Source organism: Rhagoletis pomonella, unplaced genomic scaffold (genome assembly GCF_013731165.1).
Source record: "Rhagoletis pomonella isolate Grant_MI unplaced genomic scaffold, Rhpom_1.0 Rhpom_scaffold_00013, whole genome shotgun sequence".
Classification (NCBI taxonomy): Eukaryota; Metazoa; Arthropoda; class Insecta; order Diptera; family Tephritidae; genus Rhagoletis; species Rhagoletis pomonella.
The window spans coordinates 2900321-2920833 of record NW_023458567.1 but is presented as its reverse complement, the minus strand read 5'-3'; the positions used below and the strand labels follow the sequence as shown (position 1 = coordinate 2920833).

General features: G+C 41.0%; 1 protein-coding gene across 3 annotated transcripts; it reads left to right on the top strand.

Moving 5' to 3' along the window:
• The first annotated feature begins 150 nt into the window (after positions 1-150).
• LOC118748493 (cell wall protein IFF6) lies at positions 151-19720 on the top strand. Of its 3 annotated transcripts, none has more exons than XM_036482981.1 (3): positions 151-692; positions 17612-18056; positions 18534-19720. In XM_036482981.1, the coding sequence occupies exons 2-3, from the start codon at positions 17637-17639 to the stop codon at positions 19620-19622; spliced, it is 1509 nt and encodes a 502-aa protein (XP_036338874.1). In that variant the 5' UTR covers positions 151-692; positions 17612-17636; the 3' UTR covers positions 19623-19720. The 3 variants fall into 3 exon arrangements, with proteins under 3 accessions (XP_036338874.1, XP_036338875.1, XP_036338873.1); XM_036482982.1 differs by lacking the exon at positions 151-692 and adding an exon at positions 8484-9524; XM_036482980.1 differs by lacking the exon at positions 151-692 and adding an exon at positions 16602-17480.
• Positions 19721-20513: the final 793 nt, after the last annotated feature.

Genomic DNA, 20513 nt, shown 5'->3' with positions numbered 1-20513 from the left:
TCATTTCTCCGCGGTATTTTGACTCTCAGCTGTGTTTGACAGATGAATGCAGTGGGGGTTGAAAAAATCAAAACCCAATTAAACGCATGGAACAATTTTGCAACAACAATTTCTACTAGCAAGAAAAATAGCAATTGCCGCGCAAAGGGTGGCGGTGGGTTGGCTTTTAGTTGTGAGCAAACGAGCGATAAAACAAAACCCAGTTCGAGTTTATTCGTCGTTTCAAGCGTAGCATTGTGATCGGGATTGTGTCGAGCCACGGGGAAAGCCAAGCCAAATATAGGAAAATCTTGACGCACTGCGAACGGAGGAGCAGCTACTCTGCAAGGAGAACAGCAGCAGCAGTTGCGTTGTTGTGCTCATTGTGTGCAGTGACGTTCATATTTGTGTTTTTTAGTGCTGAATTATTTAAAGGAACATAAGTAAAATCGCGTTTTGTCCCTTTTTCTTTACCCGTGTTTGTGTGTATTTTGCGTTTGTATAGTTGGTGCGTGGAACATCAGCATTTCATCATCATAAAACCAACGAACAAATAAAAAGAGCAACCGATTGCGTGCGCTCCCGTCAGCAGGATAAGCAGAGCTCAACGCTGGCTTTTGCTCGAAACGAATGTGGCAGGTTGGTTTTGTTTTAGTGGCAAGCAGTTAAAGGACCAAAAAGTGCATTTTGCATTGGAAGAACGGCTGATACTGGTGAGTGTGTGATTTTATTTAAATTTCTTAGAAAAATATTAGTTTGAAAAGATATAATCTAATTTGAAACAATAGTGGAGTGCACCATATTAAATAAGTCCAATTGGATTGAAATCTGTTTGTAAAAATGCACGATTAGCCATTCACAAGTTTGTCTTTTCACCCCTTCCGGTTTCTGTTTAAGGTTTAACCAGTGTGCAGTGTTTCGATGTTCGGCTTAAGGGCATACACATGGTTCTGGCAAATTGAAATTTTGAAATATTTTCAAAAGTAAAGCAAAGTTTTTACTAAAACAAAACGATTTGAACAAAATCTGATAGGAAATATTCAAGCCGTGCTCTTGCATTTCCGGTGGGTGATTATAACTTCACTGGTTTTAAAGAGGTTTTTGGCATAACATAATTTTATTGGAAAAAAGTTTAATTTCATTTCTTAAATGTAATTTTTCTCCATTTGATATATTTTTTTACTTATATGAATCGATTTTTAATCAGCAATCGACGTTTTTTCTCTTAAAGCCCCGAAAAGTATGCTTTGCAAATTTGAGGCTTTGTCATTTAAGGCATGATTATCTGCCATATTGCGGTTCTCATCGATTTCCTGCCCACACAAATTTATTTTGCAGTTTGCTGTCTATACTGTCGACAAGCTTTGTTGCCAGCGCCTAAAGTTACCTCGCACATGCACACACACCCCTAGCTTAATGCACACCACGTCATGCAGTTGAAGCGGCAGGGCTGAGTTGCTAGCTTTAATCGTTTCTAAAATAGCACAAGGCGCTCTCCGCGCTCTACCCATCAATGCGCAATTTTTAAGTCCGCCTTCAGCTAAATACATACTCCGCTCTACTCTGCGCTCTTTCTCTGCTTCTTTGTTGTATCAACAGCCGCCGCATCTACACCCTGCTGAAGCGCTACAGCTCGGCTTTACATAAGACCCACCACCACCACCCTATCCAATGCCCCAACCAAGTTGGCTTCAACAAATTCAATGCACACAACGGCATCTAAAACGAGTCTTATGACTCGTCCAGCAATTTGCCTCCACCTAGTTTCGAAACACGTCGCCGAACTCGTGTTCGTTCATTCGTTTGAGCGCTTCGGCCACTCCTCATTTTGTTTTTATTTCGTTCCCCCATTTGCCGTACTCTATCGACGTAGGCTTTCTTTGCGCTCAATACCCTGTCGTCAACTAAATGACTATTTGTCTGGCTGTCCTTGCTAGATAATATTTTGTGTTCGAGCGCGCGTTTTAATAGCACTTTGTACTTTACTTTCTCGATTATGACATCAACTTGTCTATTTGCCATGTCCAGACCGAGACAAATACAAACATAGTACATACATACACACATATATACATATATCATATATACAAATGTATGTAGCAGCAAGTTGCTATTCACGCTGTACTAATTCCCCCCTGCCATATGCTCCAGCTTAAGGTGGCAACAGCGCTTCGCCTCAAATGCCGTTTTGAGTCCTTACGCGCGCCTTTGTCGTTTCACGACGATTCTAATCACGGCCCCACACAAACATCCTTATCTACATATGTGTTGTCACCACAATCCTAATGTCTTTTTTTTTGTTTTAAAGTACACCTTTACTCCATTTTTGCCACTTGTCTACCCAACTGCTGGTTCCAATTAACTATCTATGTATATACTCCTGATATTTCTCTCTATCTTGTCGCCTTTTCACCTTTCCACTTCCTCTCCATGCTTCATTGCTCCGTGGCTTGTCATTTAATTGCGCTTCGATTTGTAGCTCGGTTTGCTAGCCGCAGCTTTGTTTTGCTTGTTTCCAACTGCTTTGTTGATTTGTACTTTGACTTTAGCGGCGATTATCCTTGTGGTTGGTTGCCTTGTTTCAGCATTTACTTTTGTTTTGTTTTAATTTATACAGTTGCTGAGCGCTTGTGCCTGGCACCGACTGTTTTTGTTTGACGCTAGGCTGCGGTTTTTCAGGCTACGTCGTCTCAATTCCACCCACACTCCAACCCACACTTTGTTGTGTTTTGTATTGTTTTTGTGTCCTCGCTTGCTATTAATTTGCTATTGATTAGTTTCAAAAAGTATCGACTGCGGTCTGCATAAGCAGAAAACACTCAGCGACTTAGCGACTCTTATGAGCTCATTTTAATCCTCATTTTTGGGTCAAAGGACAGCTGAGTATTCCAGTTCGTGGTATGATATAATGTAATTAGTGGATAGTTTGGAGAAGAGAAGAATTTCGGCTGGGGAAATTTAATATAAGCTCAAGCGAATTGAAATGGTAGGCCTTTAGAGAGCTTAAATACTTGGAATTCTAGCCACATTGACCGATATATCGCCTTTTCGCAATTGTAAATTAATTTAGACCGACAAAATTATTAACAGGGTAGACTGGTTTCCAACGGATAACGGTGAGACTTTATAAACTTGAACTTAATAACACTCTAAAACAATCGTCATGGTAAAAGAATGTATCTTAGAGAAAGTTCTCAAACAGCTATTGGAACGTAAGAATAACAGGCATATTCTGCTTGTAACCGAACATTTTGTAACCAGCTAATTTTGTTACCAACAATTGTCACCACTTCTTTTTACCTTGCTAACGTTTTAATTTATTCAGCAATTCAGCTATGGAGTTTTGTTGAAATTCTGGTGTTGCATATTTCACGGGGCAATATTTTGTTACCTGCTCATGAGATGGTAACAAAATTTACCGGTTATCTTATCCAGAGCATTGTCAGAGGACAAGTTTTCGAGACAGAACGTTGATAGCTTCTTGAACCTCATTATTGAGTTGATACATATCCAACCTGCCTGACTCCACCGGTTCTTACTTACTTAACTTAAGCAATTTTGATTTACACTTACAGTTAAATGTCTTTTTATCTTATCGACATTAATTAGTCCAGTAGTTTAAACTATTTATTTGTTCGGTCAGTGTATATTGTACAAAAAGTATGAATAATATGGAAAAAATCTGTGGACTTAGACAGCTTTGATATTTACCTACTCATTTGTAAACACTCAGGTTTTCAAGAGCTAAGAATTTTCCTCAGTTTCGTCCAATTTCATTCACTGAATCAACCTCCATATTAACAAAAAGAAGTTGGGTAATTTATTTTAGCAAATTTTGGTGAAACCCTGACCTATTAGGGTATTTAAATGAAAGTATTTACTTAGAGAGAAAAATGGTTATACTTAAAGGAAATATTGAATGGCTTTTTGAAGGCCTTTGTTTTATTTTCTCGGTAAATAGACCTGATAGATCAACTTTCCCCTTAGCGATGATCCTCGCACGAGAATCACGTATCCTCCGTCATCTTGCGTAATTGAAATTTTGTCTGTCGTGAACGTGCGTGAGTTAAATTTTCCCGCACAATTCGTAGGAAGTCAGACTGCAGTTGGGTATTCACGTCGATGACGAACCAATTCCGACGGTGAATAACCCGAAAATCCTCGGAGTAACTTTCGAAAGTCTGCTCTCCTTCTCTGCGCACACAACCGTAATTGTCAACAAAGTACAGAGCCGCAACAAGCTCCTAAAGTCGCTAGCCGGCACCACCTGGGTTGAAGACAAAGAAAAGTTGCTGGCAACATACAAGGAGATTGGCCGGCCGGTTCTAAACTACGCAGCGCCAGTCTAGTCGCCGGGGACTAGTAGGACGCAGTGGATGAAGCTGCAGACAGTACAAACACTGCACTATGGACAGCTACCGGATGCCTTCTGATTTCGCCACAACATCACTTACATGACGCGGCGCAAATGCTCCCCGTTAACGAGCTCAACACAATGCTCTGCAAGCAATTCTTAGTACGGAGCCACAGACGTGGATACCCAAACAGACACTTGCTTGCAGAGGAGCCCTCGCCAAGGCATGTCAGAGGGCATCTATACGAACTAGCGCACGCACTTAGAACACGAACTGTCCGTCAGATCCAGATTCGTACCTCGTCGTAGTCAGGCGGTGGGACATCGACTCCAGCGTCGTATAGAGGGGGGCTCGGGTTCGTCTTCTCCACTACTTTCAGTGCTGCTGCCATTCAATAGGGTGGAAAAGTGTTCCCTACATAATTTAAGTACGTTCTGGATATCAGTCTCTAGGTCGCCATGGTTGTTCCTACAGGAGTTCGCCCTGATCTTGAAACCTTCAGTATGTCGCCTAACTCCCTGATACAATTTTCGGGCGTTTTTCCTGTCGGCCAGCATTTCAAGCTCTTCACACTCACGTATGTCGGCCTCTCTCTTCTTATTGCGCCAAATACGTGTCGCTTCCCTCTTCAGATCCCTAAAGCGGTCCCACATAGCGCGCGTTGCGCCCGATCGCAGCGTGGCCCTATAGGCGGCATCTTTTTTCTCTGTAGCTTCCTGACACTCCTCATCGTATCAGTTGTTCTTTCGGGCTCGCTGAAATCCGACTACTTTTTACGGCGGCGGTACTAAATGAGCGTATGTCGGTTTGTGAGTCGAGTGGCGAATAAATTGGTCGTCTGTTGTGATTGCAGCTTTTCGCCGTTAGCCTTCCTTGCTTTGTTGGGCGGACATTTTTTGCTGTGGTCCGAGTCGATGTTTGGCCCTCGGAGTGTACGTAAGTCTAAAACACTGGAAGCATGCCTTCCATCTATCACAACATGTTCGATTTCGCTGCCCGTTTTTTCGATCTGGAGACAGCCATGTAGCTTGGTGGATCTTCTTGTGCTGGAACCTAGTACTACATATTACCATGTTTCGGGCCCGGCGAAGTCGATCAGCCTCAATCCGTTATCGGACGTTTCGTCGGCGAGGCTGGAGTTTCCGACAGTGGCACCAAAGATCCCTTCCTTACCCACCGTGGCATTGAAATCGCCAAGCACGGTTTTTATATCGCGTCAGGGATAGCGCTCATATGTTCCCTCCAAGCGGTCATAGAAAATATCCTTGGACGTCTCGTCCTTCTCCTCCTTCGGAGCATGGTCGCAGATGAGCGAGATATTGAAGAATCTCGTTTTGATGCGGATTGTGGCTAGACATTCGTCCACTGGGGTGAACGCCAGTACGGAGTCTCTCACACGTCACAGACGTCGCAAGGCTCCACGCTTACCAAGCGGGTGTTTTGTCGCTACCCAGAGGATACGTGGATATAAATATCCGGACGTTGTGATCTGAGCATAAAATTCAGAGCAGCTCAACTACTGTCTACGGAGAAGCTCGCAGCTCCCTTTGCTCCTAATCTCATTTGTGGCACGGGCTGGTTGGCTAGCTGTTCTGTGTCATTAGACGCCGGTCTCGAACTTTTGTTATTCGACGGAAAATCGATGATTTAACATTTCTACAAAATTATTATTGCTGTTGTTATAATGTTGCCGCTGTTGCTCCTACTTAGGTGCACGTTCGCCTACTTCTGCACAAATACATTTACATACATAGTTTATATGAGTTTTAAAAATAAACTCGCAGCATTCGTATTTTCATACATATTTGCTCAGCTCTGGCATTGCACTTGTGTATTCGTACGCACGTACATACATATGTGTGTCAGACTTTGCGTGTGAGTATACCTTGGCAACGCATTACTACTGATCGTGTCTTCAGCAATGATCACGGATTGTTGTATGTGTTTTTGAAGATATCGTATTCTATGTATGCAATGCACTTCGTTGCAAGTACATACTTTTTTCACGTTGATTTCGAAACTTTGTAGCGCAAAGCAGCAACACCAACAGTCTTACAAATGCGCCAGCCATCAGCAACATTAGTGATCGTGCTGATCGTCCGTCACTACAATGCTCATAGGGTTGGCTCACCGTGGCAGGGCGCTGTGCTTTGTTTATGGGTATGTGAGTATTTCCTGTATGCGTGCTGTTGGTCCGCGCTGCGCCCATTCCTTTTGCCGTCTTTGCTGGAGTAGAATAAGTAGTAGCTGCGGAGTCTGCTGTGCGTTGGTTCGTCTGCGCATCAAATGCTCTGAGATGAGTTCAGATTTATTTATGGCTTGCCATAGAGTCTTGGTTCCTTTACTTGTTCATCATTTTTGTTTATAAATTTATAGAGGCCTTATAGTGTCAGCAGCAGCAAGAATAGTAGCGCGCATGTTTCGAGGAGGTAATTGAACTATTCTTAAAATAACACCTAGGCAAACCAGAGTTCAATACCATTTGTTCGCAAGTCTGGTAATGGAATTGCTTCTCCTTACGCTCAGCCTCAAAGCAGGCAACTTTTTCACAAACCCCTTTCTTCTTCTATTCTCTGTAAGTACTAATGCTTACACACATGTGGGTGGTTAATTTTATGGTTTGCAGCAATCGCAGAATTCCGATCTGTTATTACTAATGTCTGTTTATCTTTCTACGTATCTACATACATACATCTGTATGTATGTACGCGCATATGTACTATACATACATATATGTAGATATATATTGCCTATGCACCATCCAAATGTTGTATTTTTTTCTTTAGGCAATCATTCGTTTTTGTAAATATTTCGGTATTCGGTTACTATTTTTAGTCCGAGATTAGCAATCGCACACTCTTGGAAAATCGTTTCATATCGCGCTCTCGGTTCTGCTCTCTGGCTTTGCCTCCTTTTTTATGTTTTTGTTGCTTTTTGGCACGCTTTGTCTCGAGAAGTCAGGCATACAGTCTTTAGTTAGTCAGTCTGGCAGTCAGGCGACCAGTTGGCCGCTTCGGCGCTGAGTCATACGCACAAATATACATACTTATGTACATAGTACATATAGGCCATTTGGTTTTGAAACGAAATGGTTTTAGTATTTATTCTGCGCTTTTATTTAATGCCACACATTGCTAAATGAGCTCATATACAAAAACAAATACTAAATAAATTTTAAAAAAATTTCATAGGCATTTTAATTTTTGCATTTTTTTTTGCTTTTACTGAGGCTTCGACTGTTCTTACAAGATCGTGAAAAAGTGGGCTTTCTATGCGTGCTTCATTGGTCCAGGATATGCAGTATCCTTCATTGCCTCATTTTACTCTAGAATGCTCTAACTGGAGGATCATTCTAAAGCTCATAAAGTTCGTCAGTAACCATCACCCACCCCCCACAAGACCTAAGATCTTGTGTTGAAAAAGTTTTCCCGGTAGCTGGCGAAGATTTGTAGAATGAGACGAGGCAGGGCTCAGCTTTTCAATTATTCCTACAGAGTTAACCCTAAATAATTCGGACAAACTTGGCAATTCACGCTTTGAGGTTCCGAAACTTATACCCGTTCGGTCAAGCAGAGGTAAAGAACAATATTTTTTTCTAGCTGCATCAACTTTACTCGATCTGAGGTTCACAAAAATTCATTTCAAAGATCCGTTAGCATTGGCCTCAGTAATGAAGTTCTTGCGAAATAAAATAATGTGCGCAGATGACTGTATGGAAACGGGTAGCGAATCGTCACTAGAAAAAATTAAAAAATTATGATTTGGGTCACCCACAAGATGAAATGAGTTTTTATTTAAATTGTCAAGTCCTACAACTAAAGCGAAATATATATCATCGACGCTTGGGAGGAAATTAAAACTGTTTAGCCAAAACCTTACGGAGTTTCGACCAAAATACTGTCATTTAGTTGGTACCTCGGTTGGTGATGGTAAATAATAAATAATTATCGCCGCTAAAAATAAGGCTAATTAACAAGAGAATTAGATATTTTTTTTGGAAAAGTGTTTTTGTGAATACTCAAGTGCCCTTAAAAATTCGATTAATCGATTATTTCTCAATAATTGTAATTAATTGTAATTAATTTGTACTAACTCAGCGCTGTCAGACAAACGAAGTAGCGTGGGACTAACAATATGTAAGTCCTCACTGGAAATGATCTTTTGGATATTATTTACAGTCATCCGGAGTTCTTAAGCGAATTGTAAAATTCAATCTTTTACACTTCAAGCTCTCTAAAACAGAAATCTGATTTCATCATAGTTCAAACTTTTTTTACTTTTTATCTTTTAGCCCAAAAATCTGTAATCTCAATTAATAGACTATTTTTAAATGCTCAAGTATTTCCTTCTGTAAACGTATGTATGTACTTACATACATCCATTATACATTTACTAAGTTACCTTCGCTACACCGAAGATCAGCACAAAAGTTTTCCACCAAGAAAATTCAAAGCCATTTGTAAAAAAGCATCGTTCCGATCAAGCGCAGACAAATTTCCAACGCTCAGCGCCAATTTGAGTTCCACTTCGTGTTTCAGTGTACATTCGTATCCCGACACGTCGATTACTACCTCCGAGCATTGTTTCAGTGCCGTGTTTTCATTGAGTTTTCTACTAAAAATCCAAAGCATCAACAAACAAAAGCACAGCAGCCAGCACAAGTAAGCAGTTCTTTTGGCGCTGACCTGAACGCAGCGCACCGACAAGCCGCCCTCACCCGTTTTTCAGCCGACACTTTGCGCGCTCGCCCACATCAGCTTGCTTCAAGTGTTGTAGATATTCCTTTGCTAAGAAAAACGTTGCGTAGTTGTTGCATTAATTTTCATTAAAAATAGAACTCAAACATCGTCTTTGTACGAGCACAACTCTTGTGTCTAGTCTGTGTTCTGTCTTTGAACGCGGTGCACGCGTCTTTCGTCGTAAACGCTGAGGTGGAAAGTAATAGCGCAAAGCACGGCAAAGACAAGAGGCGGGCAAAGGAAGTATTTAATAAGTGCATTGAAATAAGAAGGAACAGATAGAGGATTGCAGCAGATCCATTGTCGATCAAACTAAGCGATCGCCTGGTTGCACGATCAATCATATGTAAGTGAATAGAAAAGGCATAGTTCAGCAGCAGAAGCAGTTGTGAAGTGCAGCAAAGGGAGTAGCAGCCGCAGTATTGGTGCCAATTTTGCCGTTTTCACAGAGGTAAGAACTATAACGCGAACTCAAGCAGGCATCCAAGTCTGCCTGCCTGCTGTCTCCCTGCGTTAGGCGGATGTGAAAATAAACAATATTTCAAGCACTACGCAACAGTTTAGAATAACTGCACACATACACACGCACACATTTGTGGTGGCAGCCAGCCGCTAACGCTGCTGCATTCCTACGTATCATTTACAACAATTGCGACTTGCTGCGGAAGGCTTTTCCATTTTCCAATTTTCGTATTTTCCTTGTGGCCTGCTTATATGAAGGCGTAGTGGCCAACAGCTTTCAGCCGCCAACCTAGGCTACTTATACGCACGCACACACACGATCGCATAGCGGCCAGCGAAGTGAACTCTCACTCTCTCGTACGCCTACAAGTGCCTGCGCTCTGCATAATTTTTTAGATGCTCGCGATCGCTTTCGTGTCCGCTTTCGCTTGAACTTTTTGGCCACCACATCTTGGCGTAAATTCATTTCGATTTAATTTTAGTCCAAGGTTTAAAGCGTTTGTGGCTTTTGTGCGCGATCACTCGCTCGTTCGCTTGTTCGATTATTCGTTCGGTTGATCGTTCGTTTGGCTAGTTGGTTGGCCTCTGCTCACTTGTACACCCTCTCGTTCCCACCGACACACACATCCATAATACTTGATTGTTGGCTAACTGTTGTTTTGTTTAATTTGGCTGTTGGGTTGCGTATACGCGCGTTGATCAGCAAAAGCGAAGTGTAAGCGTTCATCACTTCGATTTTGAATTGGAATTTCGGATTTGCTGTTGGCGGGTGCGTGTGCATTACATATTCATACATACATGCATTCATACTTGTACATTTATAAAATATGTGTGTGTATATTTGCTTGCGAGTTGAAGGTGGGGTTGGAAATAGCAACGCATTTCGAAATCTCCGCCCTATGCTTTGGGTTTCTTATAGTGTATGGTTGAAATTTACGACTTCGGTTTGGTATTTAAAGTAGTTTGAAGACAAAGCTGAACGCTTTTCTCCACTGCTTCTCGTGTTTCAATGTCTTGAGTAGTTAACTTCTAATACGGCTTTCCCACGTTACCGTGAATTACTTTGTTCGCTCCCCCAATTACGATCGCGAATTCCCTCCCACGGGCACATTCTTAATTCGATTTGACTGTTCTGTGTCTCTGTGTTTTTTTTCGCTGCGAAATTGATGCAAAATGTAAGTTATTGCTAAATATTTATAAATTTCTGTATTAAATTGGTGATATACACATTTATTATTATTCTCAAAAAAATTTCCAGTTTTGATTCGATAAATTTCCGATTAAAATTAGAGACGCAAGCGATTTGTTCGTAAGTCGCATGGTAATCGGATGGCTCTCAACTTACATAATTTTCCATTTAGCAGAATCGGATTCGAAATCTTTGAAAATCTAACGCCAAATTTTTTTATTTAATTTTTTTATAGCACTTTCGATTCGGCCTCTATAATTAGTTTTTGCAAAATTTAGAATCAACAGTTACATATTTTCTAAAAAAAAATAAAATGCTGAATATTTCGATGTAAAACAAAAAAAACATAAAATAACTTCTTTTAATCAGAACCAACACAAAACAACGCATACAGAAAATATGCCAGACTACATGCCGTCACTTTTGTAATTCTCCAAACAAGTTTTTGCAGGTTATAGCTTAATTGGCTAATTTTTCGTATACAAGTATTTTCTAAAAGTCTCCAAAAGTTTTTCTGTTGGAGAGTTAAGCAATCACTTTTATGGCAATCTAGTTCAAAATTTTGGTTTTTGAATGCTTTGGTTTTGTTGAAAAATACCGAAGTGCCGCACTGCGTTAACTCCTCAATTTTTTTGTCCCCAATTCTAATACGCAAAATGTATATTAAAATTACTATTCTTTGTAGCATAGGTTAATTTGTGTATTAAATGGTAAAAAATAACCTCTACAAATCTAAACTTCAATTTTTTTACTTAATTTTTGCTTAAGCTCCCCAACTTGTTTTGGTTTGGTAGAGCAAGCTTTCAAAGCTTTTGAAAATAACAAACCTAACTATTGTTCGGAGAAATTTTTGCATGTCAAAAACATGTCTCAACATCTCCACAGCCTCTAAGTCTCCAACATTTTTTGCGATTTTTATATAAAACTCAACTGTCATGCAATTATTATGCTTGAGTTTTACTCTTTAAATGAGTTCTTTTGAAAAAAAAGTATGTATTTTTCTGTTAAATGGTAATATTTCTAATCCTCCATTTTCTGTCATCTGAAGCGTGTTATTCTCGCGTTTATAGCATTTCCAAGACTCAAAATAAATTTTTTATTACTCTTCCTTTCGTTATAAAGTTATATTAAGGCATTACATAAAAGTCTCCACAACTCTCCAATTTTTATTTTTGTCATTTCTAGCATTGTCAATTAGTGGCAAATGACTAAGAAATATTTTTTACTTAAAAAACTTGCCTTCTGCTAGTTTTTATTTTATTTTAAGTATCCTCAGCGTATTGCGCCTAAGCGTTTCTCTTCTTCCATGCGTTCGATCGCGTTAATCGAACATTTCGAGCACATACATATGTACAACAGCAAATTCAAGCTCTGCCATCTCTTTCACTCACTTGGACTTTTCTTGTTTGTGATTTTGGCTTAGCCAAAAATAAATTTCCCATTTTCTTCGCCACACATACTGTGTATGTATGTATGTATGTATGTACATACGTATGGATTTGTAATAGGAATGTATAAATAAAGCTTTAGCAGTGCTTTTCTTAGTATTTTCGGAAAATACACAGCTAGTTTTGTTTAAATTTGTGTGTCTTTATTTGCCAAAACTAAGCTGTTTTCTTGGTATTAAGAATATTCGACTGCTCATATGCATGCATTTTTGACTCAGTTGAAAGGTTGAAAATGATTCGTATTTATTATCTACAAAGTAGTATAAATCGAGCTATGCAGAATTGGAGGTCCTATGCCTGCGCGCTCATCCATCTGTTAATGCTAAGTGATTTAGCACAGTCTAGCTGTATACCTTTTTTATTTGCAATTTCAAAAACCCAACAATTGGAGTTGGATATGATTCTACAGCCTTTTTTGACTTCAGAAAATCTGTTGAGATCTCTAACTCCATTTGAAAAAAAATATTTATATGTATACGATGTACATATGGGATTTATTTCACTATGTAGATATGTAGTATATTACGTTCGAGATAGTGTAATACTAAAACTACGATGAAACAACAACAATTAGGTAAAAATACATATAAAAAATAAACATTGTCTTTATCTTGTTTTGAGGCCATGTTTTTTTTTTGTTATTTTATAAGCTTTTCTTCTCTAATAAACAAATACAAACACACACACACACACACTTACAATCCTTGGCTAAGTGCTTGATAAATTTACAGTTAAGTGGGCATTTGTGCTGTGGTGTTTCGAAATGATACGAGTTCAAACGCATGACTTTGAGACGATGAGCCACAATTGCATCAATACATGCAAAGAGTCTCTTAAGCCTTTACTGTATGTACAGAGGTATGTATGTGTGCATGTGCGTTCAATTAGCTGCAAAGTCTTGCACACACAGGTGAATCTACTGATAAGAACCGATAACATTTTTTGATTTCAGTTTTTATCACCCCACCCTGCCGCTCTGTGCCCCACCGGGAAGGTGTGTGTTCATGTGTTCGCGTGTAGATATTGAGCTTCAACCAAAGCACTCAAGCCCGTGTTCGTTCTGTGTTGTTTTTCATTATTTTTTATTTACATTATTTTTATTTTTCATATCTTTATCTGTATGGCTTTTATACTGTATTGGTGCAGATAGTGAGCGCTTAAATTGTGGCCATCGGAGGTTACCTTTAGCACCGCCGATTAAAACTGATTGAGGCACAAAATCGGATGTAAAAAGAGACTAGATACATATTTGCAATGCTTTTAACTAAAATCTAGGGGAGTGAGAGGAGTTTCGGATGTGAAGTATGTATGTAGATTTGCTTCAAAATTTACTCCAATGTTAACATAGTAGTCAACAGTTAAAGCCACAGAGAACTGTTAATTCGTTTGAGGAAGTCTCCTTAGTCTAGGTTCAGACGGAGAAACTTTTGCCGCGGCAACTCGTTACTTGTGGGAGAGGGGGAAGCGAGGAAGGGGCAAGGGCACCGAGTTGCTCGTGCTTCGTTAACACGCATTGTGCTCTCGTTCGTCTGAGTTATTCTAGTTGGCCGTTCACAGCTGAAACAACAATTTCTCTGTGTAAACGCAAAGGGCAACACCAAAGGAGAAATTGCCGAAAATGAGCAACAAAAGTTTCTCTGTTTCTCGATATCGATCGTTAAATTCATCGATAACTGCGCCGCTTGTTGCATCGAAAAATGCGCACTAAACAACGGTGTCCATAAATTTATGAATAATTATTAAATATATCTTTGGCGGTAACGATGGTTGAATCTATAATTATATCAACAAAATGTATCGATAAAATGTTAAATGATGTTACATGGGCGTATCGATAAATATGTATATCAACAATGCTTATCGATAAATATTTAAATGATTACATAAATGAATATGTGTATGAAATAGTATACCGATAACGATAACGATACAGAGTATGAAAAGGCTACTGACGAATCTCTACGTTAAGCTGATTACAAATTCCAAAAAAATTATATTTCGCATCTGAAGGGACATTCTCTGACGGTGGCTATAAAGGGGAGAGGTTTTTAATAAGTAGACCTAAAAATCTTGGTCTTGATTGGCAATATGTATTTGGATTTCATAATTTGGTTTTCACCAAATAAAAACGCTTCAGTAAATACTTTATTCCATACCGAATCCGATTTCTGCTCACAATTCTTTAGTCCTCATCCCATTCAAATTTTTTTCGATCTTGTTCCATGAAATCGTTTTTATCAAGGTGGAGTAATAAAAGCCACGTTTTTGCTCGTTGAACACAAAGACAATCTTTCATGAAAAAAAAATACCTGTCTTTATTTACCTACCCCACTTTGATTAAACTTGAAAGTTTTCCGCGCGCTTACGACTCAACCCCAGCAATTGAAAAAAAGCACCTCATAAAAATTCACATATACATATATACATATTTACAAATCGAATATTTGCGACAGATATCTAATCTTCAAATTGAAGTCGATGAAATAGTGGCGTCAAAAACTCACACTTACACACACACACACACACCAGAACCAGTGCAACAACGAGCAAAGCAGCTTAGATATTTCTTTATGAGTAAAAATTCAAGTTAACCCTATATTAATCATTAGCGAATCGGTGGAAAAAATTAACAGTGTGCAAACAAGCCACGCAACTGATAGGACAGGCTGAGGCGTGTAACGCGACAGTCAATGTAGGGGCGGACGTATTGTGGGAGGCCATTCGCTTGATCATTACAAACCATACTTTTGTATGAACAAAATAAAACAAACATACAATGACGAGCTTAAAAATCTACATAAGTACTTAAAACAAAGCATTGATTAGAAAATAATAGATTTTGTAGCAGGGGGCATTGTAACTTGAGAAAATATTTTTCACAGATACATAGCTGCCAGCTAGCTATACAGATATTTTACACTGTAAGACGCGCTTCAAGTCCAGTTTGAAAAATAAGAATAAACTAAATAGAAGATTTTATTGTGAATGCGCAAACAAAGCGCGGCGACTGTGTATTTAAGATTGCAACACGTTGGTAAAGAATAAGCGGAGAGGGCAGGATTAAGTAGGTTAACAAATAAGAGTAGTAGACAGACAGACAGCCAGCCAGCCAGCCAGATAGCCGTGTATGCCAAATGCAAGAGGCGCACCACCATCCAACCACACACAATCCAACCTGCCACGAAGGTGGCTGACACTTCGGCGTGGCGACAAGTGGGCAAGACTACCTGCACGCAGAGTACGAGTATAGGAAAAAAATATTAAATTAGGCTATATCAACTGATAGCGCGCGCGATATACATATGTACGTTCCAAAGCCAGCTGAGTCAGAGCTGCGCTGGAAACTATATGTAAGTACTTTTGTTACACTTGTATGAGTTTGTGCACCTAAGTTTTATAGCGCTGGTCTGTGTGAGGTGTACGCAAACAAATACTCAGCCCGCCGTCGACAACAAAGTTTAAGATAAGATTGAAGCGCTGATAGGTTGATATGTACATATGTACGTAGTGGGTTCTTTCAAAAGGCATTGGAGAACCATTCAGCAATTTTAAGTAGCAGGTGAAGTCATACCTACATATAATGGCAGAGATCTATGTAGGTATATTAGAGTCAAATGAATGGTTTAAAAAACTATGGATATTTGCTTAAACTCAAAAAAGCCTCGATAGCCCAGAGCACCGCGAAACTTAAGAAAAATACCCTCGAGTTCGAGTTTAAAGGTCTCAAGTGAAATACATTGTATTTTGATTTTGCCGAGTGAGAGCGAAACTCAGCCCTGTATATATGTGTATGTATTTTATTCACTAAGATGATCGTTTTTCTTTGAGGCAACTATGGAATGTTAAGCTTGCCGACAACAAAGTTGCACAGCCGTCTTTTGTCAACCCACAGAGCTCATCGGGGCTTTTGAGAAAGTCTGATTCTGCTCGTATTTAAATCAGAGGTGGCAGCTACATATGTATAAAAGGGGCATTCGACTGGCAATTAGTGTTCTACGATCTAGCCGTTAGTCGACTGGCGCTATGGACAACTGCGCTTCTTCAGCTGGCCAAGCGCCTACTCTCGGTTCTGATAGGAGCTCTGGTCCGATACTGAACACTAACCCCCATTACCGTATCTGTGCTGTTTTTGCAAGATTAAGGTTCATAAATTCGGCTCGTATTTCAGCGGCACCATCGAGGAATACTCTGGGGTGGGTGATCATTGGCTGCCTGCGGAACTTCGTTTTTAGCATTCAGCACTTTTACCAACAACAATTACGTATGCATTATCTGCGGTTACCGTTCTAGCAAAATCGAGTTATTAAGTGGCAACACAATAGACAATATAAAAAATGTCGTAAGTGAACCCTCCGCGAGGCTGCCGCCTAACCTTACCTAACCTCACCTCAATACATACATACGTATGTATGTACGAGAATGTGTTTTCATTCCGTTTTTCATTGTTCATAAGCAATTTTTTGAAGTAATAAGCTACATTCGCTGGCCTCTTCACAACAATCATCTTATACGCCACCCTCTGCCTTTCGCCAGCTATTCAAGCGCGTCATCACCGTGGCTACGGCACAGTTAATGCCTTGTAAAACAACCAAATATGCGCTAGCACTGGCTGGCGGAAAGGGTGGACAAGGTGCATGTATGCATGTATGTAGCGTGCTAAAATTTGGAGACGCAGCAAAGCGAACTACGCCACAGACCAGAGACTAAGCTCAGCGCAGCTACAGTTCGTCCCAAAACCAAAGCGAGCGCTTATCATAAAATTAAAATCGTTATCATTATCAGCAACGACGATAACTCGTCGAACGCTGCATATGTGTGTGTGTCTGCTTGCAGTTGTGCCAGTGTTAGTGCGAGCTCGAAACTTACCGTTTAGACGCTTAACTGTTTTGGGGCTAAATATTCTCATTATGTGTGCTGCGCCCTGCTTTGGCTTTAGCTTTGGTTTTTGTCAAACGTTTATTAATTAATCGTCAGTAAAGCAAAAACAAAACAAAAGCATATTTATTAAAGGTGAAAAAGCGCACGCTCAAGAAAGCAACGTAAAACAAAAAAAAAACAAAAAAACAAAGCGCTTATGTGTTAGTAAATGTGCGTATATGTGTAGCTGGACACGCATACAAGCATGCAAGTTTCACGGTTTTATCACAAACTCGGTCTACTACCGTCAGGCGGCTACAAAAAAATACTCGCCTAACTGTCAGTTATACGTGCTCTGGGCCGACTCTAAACGGCCAGTCCGTTTCACACAGCCCGCAGCTCAACAACACACACGCTGTGGTTCGTTAACAGCCGCGGCCCGGCTCTGCTTGTAGATAAACTTTTTTAAGGCTCAACGCAAGCTTATCAAGCTAATCATTTTTTTTTACTATTCTCTCTGTCTTATTTCATACTCCTGCTTCATTTGTGTGCTGCGTGCCGCGTATTATACCAAATCTGCAGCTTCAAGACGTCTCACAAAAAGCGCATGAAAATGGAGAAGACTCCCCGCTACACGCAACGGGAGCGCAATATGGTGTTGGGTTTTGCCGCTCAATATAAGGACGTCATCGAGAATAAGCGCACCGATGCCGAATCGAATCGGAAAAAGGACGAAGTGTGGCGTCAAATAGCAAAAGAGTTTAACGCGCGTGTCTACCACCAACGCTCCTCCAAGCAATTGCGTCAACTGTACAAGAATATGAAGCTGCTGTTGAAGAAGGATCTCTGTGGCGAAGGCAAGGGCAACCGCACATTTATGGATCTGTTACATACGCTGTCGCAGCAGGAGTCCGTGGCGCAATACATATCGGAACAAATGTCGCCGAACGGTGGTAGCGGCGTGGGCAATGGCAGCTATGGCGGCAATCGACAGCACAAATACGATGATGACTACGATGACTCAAAGGTGAGTTCAAAATGAAAAATATAAAAAGATACTAAAATATTAGCATGATAAGTGTGTGCGGGCATGGAAGGGTGGCTAGCAATGAAAATGGGGTGCAGAGTTGTTTTAGGCGAGGCTCTTACCTGCCGTTGGGAGGTGGAAAGTGAATAGTAGCTAAGTGCTTGATAGATATGTGTTTAGACAAGGGGCTGTAGGCGTGCGATTGATAACAAGTGCGATTTACCAGCGGTACAGATTAAACTGGGAGCGAGCGATAAAGCAGAGCAGCAACGAGTACGCGAACTGCGGAATAGATAAGAGAGTTATTGGAGATTCCCGTAAGTTAATAGCAATCATAAGGTTTAAGAAGAGTTTTCGTTTGCGTTAGGGTATGAAAATTTATAAAAAAAAAAGATTTCAAAACGCAGTTAGAGGATTTATGTTTCTTCTACTTCTACTAATCTCGGCTTTTTGTATTATTTTTCCATTCATCTCCAGAATCCCTTCCCACAACTCGCCGCTCTCGCCTACGATGGCATGGATCCGGACGTGATTGTCATAAAATCCGAGGACATTAGCGACAATGATCAGTCGCAACCGCCTGAGGACATGGACGACGACGATGGAGATTGCCTGAGCTCGAAGGACATACCGGAAGTTTGCCTCGAGGAGGAAGATGATGAAATATTCGCCACTGATTTACGCCAATCAACACCCCTCCCGCCAGCACATACGTCTCAACGTGGTTCCTTAACCGCAAATGGTCCACCTCCGCAGCAAAACGGCTCACAGCAGCAGCAACAACCCGAAGTGACAATACAAAATGTTGGCGGCATACGCGTTGGCAGCATTGGCAGCTTGGCCAATTTGAAGGCGCTACAAAATGGCGTCAATAACTCTGCGCTCAGCATACCTAACAACAGCGGCGGCGGCGGCGGCGGCAGTCACAACAATGCCGGCACCAATAGCAACGCACATAGCAGCCATCATAACGGCCGTCAAACGCCCAGCACACGCCAACAGGTGAGCGCCGAACAACAAGCCGCGCAGCAATTGCTACTCAACGGTCTTGGCTTGAGCGCCGTGCATCCGCCGGAGCCGCCACTGCCGCAGCTGCAGCGCGCTACACATACAGGCAACCACAACAACAGCAACAGCAGTCTTATCAATAGCACAAATCAGCTGCTGCTGAGCTTGAATGCCAACGCCGGCTATGCTGGCTTGCACAAAAGCAGTCACAGTCATGGGCACAATCACGGTCACAGTCATCACAACGGCCATGGGGGCAACGGCGGTGGCGGCCTGCACAATCACAGCAACAGCAGCAGTGGTAGCAGCAGCGGCATCGGCTTGGGTGCCGGCGGTGGAGCACACAGCGGCACTAATAGCCGCAATAATGATTATCTAATGTCGCTGGCGATAAAGGAGCGCGAGAGAAAAATTGACTTGTTGAATGCACAAATCGAGTACTGGAAGACGCTTACGAAGAAGTTGGACGCTAATGCGGCGCATAATCCGACGCCAGCGTGCATGTGTCATTTTCCCGGCAAAGTGAATGGTTTGCAAACGCCGACAAGCAGCAGCTAGTCCGATACGGAAGAGGAGGAGGAGGAGGAAGTTAAGGCGGCAGAGGTGGTCGATGAGAAGAGGAAGGCAAGCGCAGTAGACGGCAAGGTTGCAGATGAGGCGCTTGGTGCGACCGGAATGATTGAAAGCGATGCGGCCGCTTTGGAGCTCAATGCGCAAGAAGTGGCGGGGGAAAGTGGTGTGACGGCGAAAATGATGAGAGATGAAGTGTTACGCGCCGCTGGCAACTCGCTTGCATCCTCCTCCTCCACTGGTAATGCGGCTGGTCATACAATGAGCGAGGCTTTCAAACTGGCGGCAGAGAACTTCGAAATTCTCGAATTAGACGCCTACGCGGAGGAGATGGAATTCGATGATGCGGAGGATGTGGCATGTCTGCTGGTGAAAATGTATAAATAGGGTCGAAGTCAAAAGATGCACAACCTCAGCTGGAGAACGTGCAGCTTTAAGAGTGTGCGCATAGCAGCTAATTTTTAAATTTTAGTTAATAAGCGTATAGATTTGTAAGTCTTAGCGTTGCAAGTATTTTGTGTCTAAATATTTTTTTTTTTTTTGGTTATGCGTTCCTCACTAAGCATTTGTTTTTTTTTTTTTGTTTTCGTTATGCGGCATTTCTTTTCGGTTTTGTTAGTGTGCGTAATTTTTTAAGTATGTAGTTTATTAAATGCGAAATTTGTGTGTCATAGCTTGTAAAAATGTATTAAAAGTAGCAAATGTACAAATACGGTTCCTAATCTAGTCCTCTTGTCTTATAAGAAACAGGAAGCCAACTAATTTTTTTTTTACATACATACACACATAAGTATGTAACTAAACAATTTTTTGTTTTACCAAATCGAACCCTAAACCAAAAACAAAACAATTTCAAATGAAATCACTTTCAAACCAAAA

Coding starts and splice junctions, on each gene's coding strand:
- LOC118748493 (XM_036482980.1), top strand. CDS start 17,269: ATGTGTAGCTGGACACGCATACAAGCATGCAAGTTTCACGGTTTTATC. Junction 17,481..17,611: donor GCCGCGGCCCGGCTCTGCTT/GTAGATAAACTT, acceptor CCAAATCTGCAG/CTTCAAGACGTCTCACAAAA. Junction 18,057..18,533: donor ATGACTACGATGACTCAAAG/GTGAGTTCAAAA, acceptor ATTCATCTCCAG/AATCCCTTCCCACAACTCGC.